Source organism: Myxocyprinus asiaticus, chromosome 4, assembly GCF_019703515.2.
Source record: "Myxocyprinus asiaticus isolate MX2 ecotype Aquarium Trade chromosome 4, UBuf_Myxa_2, whole genome shotgun sequence".
In the NCBI taxonomy this organism is placed as follows: domain Eukaryota; kingdom Metazoa; phylum Chordata; class Actinopteri; order Cypriniformes; family Catostomidae; genus Myxocyprinus; species Myxocyprinus asiaticus.
This window is the reverse complement of record NC_059347.1, coordinates 34,664,269-34,674,882: the sequence shown is the minus strand read 5'-3', so window position 1 is coordinate 34,674,882 and position 10,614 is coordinate 34,664,269. Positions and strand designations below refer to the sequence as shown.

Here is a 10,614-nt window from a genome sequence, read left to right as displayed (position 1 = left end):
ATACTTTCTGTTTAGGGTCCGATAACATTCCAATTTGCTTTGGTTTTTACTTTAATTTTCCCAATGGTCCAAATATGAATTTTTGCTTTCTTTTATGATTTGGTTTATTCTGATTTGGTTTTGTTCAGCAGTGCTGGTCTGAAACTGGTGTTTGTTAGTTGTTAGTGCTGTTGACTCTCTCTCTCTGTCTCTCTCTCTCTCTCTCTCTCTCTCTCTCTCTCTCTCTCTCTCTCTCTCTCTCTATATATATATATATATCATTCACTCTCTGTCTTTAAAGAAATATTAAAAAACAAAACAGATTAAAAACAGATCCTGAAGGCTGAGAGTCATTTCAGTTGTAATTGTTTTTGAAAATGAAGACCAAAAGATGTCTAAATGGGAATGGGAATGGGTAAGTGTGTATTTGCATGATGTCTGGTTCTTTTTAGGAGGGAGAATAATACAAACAGCTGCTCACAATCATCTTAAAGTTTTGCCTTTTATCAACCGCAATCCATCAAATTGTTACAACAATGTAACAATGCCTTAATTTTCCATTTTTTTCTAATACGCAGTGTCCATATATTCATGATCCATTAAATACTCACACATGGCATGGAGTGTTTGCTTCACCTCTGCTTTTGTGCAGCTATAGGACACCAAAGAGAAAGAACAATCAGGGAGACATAAAATCTCAATTAAACCATGTTTTTGGAGCAGAAACTCTATTTGCCTCCCTAATATATAGAATATTTTAGATGTCCTGAAAATATGATTGATTACACTTAATTATGTATGCTAAGTGTTTCTATTTAGAGAAACGTATGGCCTGTTTACTTGAGTATGGGTGTTTGGGTGTGATATAGAAAGGGAGAGATATCTCGCTCATTTATCAGAATATTTAAAAGTAAATGTTACACTGGTCCCCTGGGATTATGAAACACAAGCAACCTCAAACACTGCTTTATATAGACATACTGTACTTAAATACGAACGTTTATTTACAGTACATGCTGTGGCTCTTAACTCATTGTCTGCTACATAGTTTGGAATATAGCACACAACACACAACATGGAGTTTCAATGTTCAATTAAACATGTTTTTTACTTATATTAAACACAGAGGACAAGACTGCAGTCACATAACTTTGCACATGAGGATTCATTCATATAAGGGTGCATAAACTTGATCATGGATTATTTAAATAAATATATCCAAAAATATTAAAAACCTTTGTGGATAAAGCTTTATTTTAAGTATGAATCCATAACCTTTCAAACCTGGCCATAGCCCTAGTTCCATATGAAATCAAGTGTCTGATAAAAGATTAACAGCCAATATAATATATTAACTAAACAAATAAAAGACAAATGTAAAAAAATAAAAATAAAAAAACTTTTTTTAACCTGGGCAAATGAGCTGTAGTTTGCCACAGTGCTCTGAGTAAATGTGGAATTTGAGTTACCAAGCAACAGGTGCTACACACACACTCGCGCCACGCACATGGATGTGACCGTGAAAAAAAGAGAGAAACAAGGAGAGTGAGGGATGGGAAAAACACTAGTGCCTAATGATAAACAAAAATGCGATGATGGGATATGATTACCAAAACCAGCTCAGCCTGCTCTAATAAACAACACAACTGAGCATTCTCTCATCATCTCAAGAATCTCTGGCCAAAAGCAAACAAAACCAAAGAGCCCTCAGTCTTAGCTCCTCCCACAGACACTCGCCAATTCATTCTGAATGAGCCACTCATTTTGAATAACCTCAGACACTTTGCTACTGCATTCCTCAGCTAAATCAGACACTGTACGCCACAATTCAGCACTGCAGATGGAATAACAGTTTCTTGTAATGCACACATGGCATGTTTACTGGTTTTATAAAGTGTTTGTTGAAACTCTCTCTTCTTAATAGGGCACAGTAATTTTCATTTTTGGTAAAAGTGTATTTAAGGTATAGTTGAATTGTCTGTTGCAGCTCTTGTGCTGTTGACTAACTGAAATGTTGCAGGTTTAAAAGATTCTATGACTTGGTTTGACGAGCACAGTTTTCATTCCTGTGTGTTTACCTATTTCATATTGAAACATGGGTAACACCTAATAAGGTTCCATTTGTTAACATTACTTAATGCAATAGGTATCATGAACAAACAATTATCAATATATTTTTACATCATTTATTAATCTTTGTTAATGTTAGTTAATAAAAATAATATTGTTCATTGTTAGTTCATGTTCGTTCATAATACATTAACTAATATTATCAAGTACAACTTTTGATTTTAAACATGTATTTCTGTATGTTGTAATTAACATTAACTAAGATTAATAAATGCTTAATAAGTATTGTTCATTGTTAGTTCACGTTAACTAATGTTGTCAACTAATGTTAACAAATGGAACCTTACTGTAAAGTGTTACCGAAACATGAATTAGGGTGGGACATATGTAGGGCTTGAAAAAATCTTTAGTGTACATCACAGTCGTATTTGCTACTTGATATTACTAGTCGGACAACGAGGTCCATAATACCATTCACTGGAATGGCAGCTGCTCGCCTGCACATGACAACACTGATCAGCTGATGGCACCACGAGATAATACACAGTCCCAAGCCCTTTACTAGTGACTATCCTGAGGCAGAAGACAGGTAAAAATACAAGTCAATTATGCTATTAAGCCCTCACAAAAATCGGCCAATGCTAAAACGTCTACAATAATTTAACGAAATTTTTGCAATATATATGGTGCATTTATATTTGAACTTTTCAATGGCAGTCAATGGAGAAAGATGCTTTTTGGTCACAATATGGTGTAGTAAGAGCATTTACCAGCAGAGGTATTGGTTAGTTTGCACCAGTTGCCGATGCTAACTGGCCAAACATTGACCCCAATGACCTTATTCACTCATATTGTCTGGAATTTTTTGTCTACTGAAATGTTTTGTCAGTGAAACATTTCAAAAACACTTTAAACAACAACCTACTGAAGAGACTGTAAATATATCCCTCACAGCCTTTTGGTCATTACCATCAAAAATCAGATGTTATAATGCTACATTCCATTCAACTCTGAAACTTACCAGGAAAAGTGCAATGGAATGCACTTGAAGTCAGATTTCCAACTTGGAAACTCGTCCGGAAACCTTAAACTACGATTTTGCCCAGATGCAGGTGCATGATGTCACGCAAACATGTTGGCACCCAAGGAGATTAACAGAGTCCCTGATAAATATAAAATGAGTCATCAATACTTTTTTTTTGTTTTCCTGGAACAGAAAGGCTGTGCATCTTATTATCTGCTAAATAATGAAGTAAATCCTTTTGGATAGTAGCCTACATAGAATTAAAGGGAATTCAGTTCACATGATGCCCCACATATATTAGGCTATTCATCCTGCATGGAACATTTAATATTAATCCGCCTTCGTAAATTACAATATGATTCCTGTAGAGCAAACTGGGATTACTTAATACTCTCACTGAGGTACCATTAACATCCCCTGAGCCTTATGTCAAAGAAAATAACAAAGGTTACAGTAAGTAACACTGAGAAGCTAATATGGATGTTAAGAAGCTTGTTTGACATGGGTGCTCGCTACGACGGCATATAAGTTCTAGTTTAATAGTAATATTACAAGTAATAATAATGATAAAGACAACAGTAATGGACTTTCAAAGAAACCAATCCGGCCCCCAATTCATAGCTTTATATGGATGAGAAGCCACCTTTGGACCTGCCGGGGGCCTTTGGGAAACCATGCATCATTAGCATACAGTAAGGAAGAATTATTTGTCTTGATGTTTTCTCCTCTTCTGGAGATTTAATGGAAAAGTTAGAGTGTATGTGAGTAAAGACGCATCTTATCAAGCCAAAAACAGTCCAAACAACAATGGATTATTTCATGGACTTAATTGTATATGCAGGATTTATTTTACAACACAGCCTGGTTCTCATTCATATTTTTGTTTTTTTTTAGCGTCCTGTCAACCATATTTCTCTTTCAAATTCTCATCTGAGTGAAAATTGAGTAAAAAAAAGTGAGAGACAACTTTTTAAAATGTTTAATAATTTGATCCTACAGTATATTTTACACTTTTAATCTTAATTCTGTAATCTAACAAAAATAGCCAGTACTGGGTATATATTAAATTTTAGGCCTATGCATTAAATAATTGTATATAATTTAACATTACGTTGAATGTTCAACCAGCTCACAAGAACATTTATTACTGCAAGGTTAAATATTGCTCAGTCTCTTTTAAAATTTAGTCGTTATTTTGCTAGTTGCTGTTACTCTGGATAGTGTGTGTGTCAAAATGACAAAACAGTGGCCCATGCTCTAATTAAGTGCATAAACTGCGGTTTCTCAGCACTTACGCTCATGGATTTATATTGTTCTTCATCTGGTATACTCTATATCAGTGTTATATTTTAACACTAGTGAGATTGAGTTGTTATCCCCGTATTGTTGGTGCCGTTCCCGGGACTGTATTATTTAGTCCTGACAGTTCAAGCGCTCAAGGACGTTCCCGAGCGAGCCCTCTGTAAAATTAGAGCTTGCCCAGGCAAAACTCTCCCCCGCAATGCCTGCCAATGAACCCAGGAGAGTACCTAACGCGAGAGGAAAGCGCTGTAATTGTGCTTAAAAAGGGAAAGTATAGGTTGTTATGATGATGCGCTCAGGGTACTGTGGCAACCGTTGCCTCGGCTTAGACTGATCACTGGAAACAGACAAAACATTATCGTGTATTCTTAAGGCAGAAGGAAAACAACTCGAGCGGGTGAGAGAAATTCCCACCCACGGTCGGAGTTACTCACATTCGCTCGCCCATGGATCATACCTATACTACTACATGACTTTAGCACAAGCTGGGACTGAATAAAGCGTTTGAAACTGATTGCCAGAGCAGCACACTGGACTTCAGATGCCCGAAAAGGCTAAACATCAGACACTGTTCATTTTCATTTTTAGAAAAGTTGGGACGCTTTTTTTTTTTTTTTTCATTGACGTTTATTGAGAGCCGCCTATGCGTCTCCAATTATTCCCCGACGACCATTTGATTATTTTTGCTTACACGGACGTGCGCATCTCCTTCATGTCTGTCTGACTGGAACTTTTTCCATGGGAACACTTCGCCGGACCGGGGATTTTGTCGATGAACTTGTTGCGGTGAGTCCCCTTTAAGCCCTCTCGCACCTGTGTGTACTGGAGTGTCTGTTTCTAGACTATGGAGGTTCCAGTCGTGTTAGGGGAAGTTAGTGAATCCCCCGACGCAGTTTTTCACGGACCTTACCAAAGCGTTTTTCAAAGCGTACGCGTTGTGCGAGCGAACAGCACCGCCGTCTCGGAGAGTTTGGATATTTGGAGCTCAAAAAAGTGCGGCTGCTTGCACGATAAAGCAGCGAGGGAAATGCGTTTGAGCAAGCTGTCTCCCAGCAAAGTAATATGCTGCCCCGAGAAAGAGTGCGAGAGTGCGAGTTCACTGATGGAGGCAGAGGCGAGTCGAATCCATTTTCTCAACAGTTCAACAGGAAGCAAAAGCGCCCTGTCCCTGTCATCTGGCAGCTCAGGCAGTGCAGACGCCAGCGGCAGTCGCGCGGGTTTGCACCGGGGCGCCGAGACAGGACGGAAGTGCAGCGGCGCGGCTGAAGTTCGCACACGCGAGTTGTGTTTGAGCCGTGACGCAAGTGTGGCGAGTGGTCGCGCGTGCAGCAGCACCATCTCTGAGACAGCGCGACAGCTGTGCAAAGCCGTATCCGTGTCTTTGGGGTTGGCCATGGAGTCCAGCGAACTGGGCGAGGGGGGACCGCACCATGCGCCGCCAACGCCCCTGACCACTGAAAGTAATTGTGAGGAAACCTATTTGTTCGGAATGCCTTTGCTAGACTGTTCAGTGATCGAACGGGAGGCAGGAGGGAAAGACAGAGAGTACGCTCTCGCGCCGGGACGAGACAGCGTTGCCGAGCTGCAGGGCAGGGATAAACTGCTCGGGATGTTTAAAAGTGCCAACCTGGAGCATCTACCAGGTGAGGTGTCGACCTGGCAGTGCAACAGCTCGTCACATACGCACTTAAACGCGGAGGTGCAGGAGGTGCCTGAGTTTGCCAGCCTGTCCGGGTACATTGCCAGTCTGAGTTCAGAAGGTACAGCTACGACGACAGCTCCGGATATGGACGCAACACGGACGGCTTCGTGCCAGTTCGAACAACTTTTGTCCGCGAACATGAACCAATTAGTCCACCCGGAACCTTTGCCCTCTGAGCACGATAACGGGCCGAGCCACAGCTTTGTAAAGCGCACAGCGATGTCCGGTGAGTTTTCTGGGCCCACGGAGGAGAGATACTCCGATTACCAGAATATGTACAACGTCAAAATTAAGGCTGAGATGATGCCCCGTGAACTGAATGAGACCTGGACATACCCGCATAGGTATAACGAGGACAGTAACAGATACTATGGGCCTCCCAAGCAGAGAAATCCTTACACTACTGGCCACGAAACACCATTTATCTGTAACCCCTACGAGTACGGGCGCGGCGGGGCTCTGGTTCCGCGGGAGCGACCTCCGCCCGAACAGTGGTACCCGGGCGGGGTGTTGACCCGTCCGCCATACCCTAACGTGCCCTGCGTGAAAAACGAGGTGGGCGAATGGCTGGATGTAACATCGTTCACGGACGGCAGGTAAGAGGGGGCGACAAATGTTTTTTTTTTATTAAATTTTTTTACTTTACAATTTTTTTTTTCTGTACAGCAATTACGTTTATTTGTATTAATTAGTATTAATACAAGGTGCGTTACAAATTCGTCAAAAATGTAATGGTGAATTATAGCTAATCGGGGTTGAATGACTTAGGTTACTGCTCGAGTAACAAGAATAGCATTTTTTTTTTTTTTGTCCAGAAATGTGGCGGGTTGGAAGTATTAGGGAATGAGTAATGTGTCCGAGTATAACACAAGTGGAGCTGAGAAAAAGTGATGCCCAGGACCTATGAAAACTAATCTGTAATAACTCATCTAGGGAGTACATGTAAATTGAGCAAGTAGTTGTACTTCAGGAATTATAGAGTTGATATGATTTTGCAGTTAGTCATGGTTCAGATGAATTAATTTTTTATTCTCAAAGGAAGCGTTAATTTGTTGGAAGTTCCTCTCTTTATGTCTGCAGCCAAGTAAACTACTACACAGAGACAGCTTTACACATTAACACACAGATGTGTCTTTAAAGTCTCCTCTCCCAGTGGGGTTACTACAGTGTTCCAGGGATACTGCCATCAAGGCAACCCCACATGGTCCTGACCAAATGCAAGACCCCATGCCAAGTGACCCAAAGCTTGTATCCTTGAACTTCACTGTATTCTTGTCCAGTTTCTGAGTCATTCACTTATTTACTCACTCACACACACTACACATGGGCAGGGCAGATTTTGATGCACACACATGGATGCACAGCTCTAGCTGTCAATGTCATGCCCTGTATTTCCATTGACTGGCATTACTTAAAACTGTACTGCTTACATGTTTGGACCTTTTTGTTTTTAATATTGTTTCAATATCTATGTGTAGCACTTTAAAATGCTCTATAAACCAATCTGACTTCACTTAAAGCTGAAGATGTGGTGACTATATATATATATATATATATATATATATATATATATATATATATATATATATATAAAAACAAAACACTAATTTACTGATTCATTCAGATCTGCACCACCTGAATAAAAAAGGGGGATGCATAAGAAAATATCCAGAGACTGAAATGAAACTGAAGTGTTTGGTGCTTCAATCAGAGGCACAGTTGAGCGTGCATTTTGTCTGAGGCTGTTTTAAGTGTATGTGTGTGTGTGTGTGTGTGTGTGTGTGTATGTTTTTTTTTTTTTTGTTCTGGAAGGAATTTGAGCTTAGTTGTGTGTTTAACCTTTGTATCTTTTGGGTTTGAGTTGGAATCAAACCGCTTGATCTTTACGGAAAATACTGTTTCAGACACCATGCAGCCAAATCATGAAACTCAAATGGGCAGATCAGATTAGATATTAGACAGAGTGTGAGAGACTTTACATTGGTCTTGACTTGATATAACATAATAATAAGTCTCACGAATGTGAATCTTACATCCAGCATGAAGCCACATTTTGGAAGGAAAAGCAGTTCATGAATATAGCAGCAAAGTTGATGAGAGGTAGACTGTATTTACTTAAGAAAAAATTGTTCAAACACTTACAGTTGACAGTAAAAGTTAAATAAAAGTTAAAGAGTAAAAATACCTGTCCTAAAAACTACTCAAGTAAGAGTAAAAGAGTAGCTCATTTAAAAGTACTCATGAGTAGTAAGTATTGAGTACTGAGTAGCGAAAGCTATGCCCCTTTATAATAAAAAACTCTATGCTGCAATTTAAAAATGTAGCACACATACCGTAATTTACATTCTCTTTTAAGGCTGTTTGCCAGAAAGAATAAAAAATATATGTATTTTATAGGTGTTTGTGACTGACAACTTTTAAAATAAATCACTAATCTATGATACTGTAAACACTACATGAGTTATTAATGCCGACAGAGCGAGTTACTGTTGCACATAAAACATGTTCAAAACAATGCAAGGAATGCAAAAAAAAAAACAAAAAAAAACATAAAAACAAAAAACAAAAACAAGGGTCACTTGGCCCGTCATATCCCGCACAATAGAGGGGGTAGAGCAGTTGTTTGGTACAGGGTCCACATCGGGCTTCAAAGGAATAATTCACACAAAAATGAAAATTCTCTCATCATTAGTCACCCTTATGCCATCCCGGATGTGTATGACTTTCTTTCTTCAGCAGAACACAAATTAAGATTTTTAGAAGAATATCTCATCTCTTTTGGTCCATACAATACAAGTGAATGGGTGCCAGAATTTTTAAGCTCCAAAAATCAAATATGTCAGCATAAAAGTAGCCTAATCCATGTGACTCCAGTGGTTAAATCCATGTCTTCAGAAGAGATATGATAGGTTGCGTGAGAAACAGATCAATATTTAAGTAAATTCTTACTATAAATTCTCATCCCTGCCCAGTCAATCGCCACTTTAACTTTCACAGTCTTCTTCTTTTGTTTTTGGTGATTCACATTCTTCGTGCATATCGCCATCTACTGGGCAGGGAGAAGAATTTCTAGCAAAAATGGACTTAAATATTGATCTTTTTCCTCACCCACACCTATCATATTTTTTCTGAAGACATGGATTAAACCACTGGAGTCATATGGATTACTTTTGTGCTGCATTTATGTGCTTTTTGGAGCATCAACATTTTGGCATCCATTCACTTGTATTGTATGGACCTACAGAGCTGAAATGTTCTTCTAAATATCGTAATTTGTGTTCTGCTGAAGAAAGAACGTCATAGACATCTGGGATGGAATGAGGGTGAGTAAATGATAAGAGAATTTTCATTTTTGAGTGAACTATTTCTTTAAGTAGCACATGGGGGGCCACATTGTACTCCTTTTGAGATACAATGTTCCACATTGATTTAGTTCTTGTATCTTTTAAGCCCAGAAATAGTTGTGTTCACATTCTAATGCATGATGCACAATTTTCTTTCTAAGTTTGTGACTGGTGGAATGTTCTGCCTGAAGTATTGCTCTACAAAGGTTGATACTTTTCCATCAGGCATTAGAAAAAACATGATAAAGGCTAAGCATAATTATAAATTATTTTATCATCTCTACGTTCCTGGTAATTTATTATACAAATTAACACACTCTCTACATGTCGGTATTATTAAAAAACTAACAATATTATTAAAAAATATTATTATTAAAAATGTCACTGTTTTATTCTATTACATTAATACTTTTAAAGCTACTCAAGTTATTCAGCCAAAAGTAGTGAGTGGTTTTCTCGTTTCCTTGATATTGTTGGTTGATTAATAGCCTTTTTATGACAAATCCTAGTAGACGGTACTCAATTCGGTTACGTGCGCACTTCAAGTCCAATATTTTGATGCAAATACGCATTTTGTCCAACTGTTTACGTTCACTTTAGACCAAACCGACTGCGTTTACATTAATGCCTCAGCAAGAAGAGCATTGGCAGAATTATAAAGTGTATTTGACCGTTTAGGTGTGTACCCACATTAGCGCACAAACATTAGCCACCTGTCAATCAAACAGCACGCAGCTACAGATGCCAGGAAATAAAAAGTAAATCTTTTATATTTTATCTAGATCAACCAACCAGTGGTTGTCTTGCTATCGTGATCGATGTAATGAACCCCCTGTTCTAGATGTAGAACATAGGCGAAGTATAGAAAATTACTCAAAAGTTTATCATGGATATCGAGGACATCTCTCTTTTTTTTATTCAGATAAACATCAAGATTGTTTTATCGCCCAGCCATATTGATAACATTGCATTAATCTCTCACATCAATCCAGTAATCTCAGTGATAGATAGCTAAATTACAGGCTACATTATAGACACACAGAATCTAAGCAGAAATATGAAATTTACCTCAATATGTTTCTTAAAATTAGAGGCAGGATTAATGCTGATATCTGGCTTGAGCAAGTTAAACTCACATGACACAGTCATGCAATTGGCCTGTTCACTGCGAAAAGCCCTTTCAGGTGCGGCCG

At 38.7% G+C, this 10,614-nt stretch overlaps 1 protein-coding gene across 1 annotated transcript in view; it reads left to right on the top strand.

Annotated features, from left to right (window-relative positions):
* The first annotated feature begins 4,761 nt into the window (after nt 1–4,761).
* Nucleotides 4,762–10,614, top strand: part of LOC127436408 (androgen receptor-like) — a 110,693-nt gene continuing 104,840 nt past the window's right edge. The window contains exon 1 of the mRNA XM_051690528.1: nt 4,762–6,673. Within this exon, the coding sequence (XP_051546488.1) occupies nt 5,220–6,673 (1,454 nt within the window). The 5' untranslated portion in view covers nt 4,762–5,219. The remainder of the gene's footprint in view (nt 6,674–10,614) is intronic.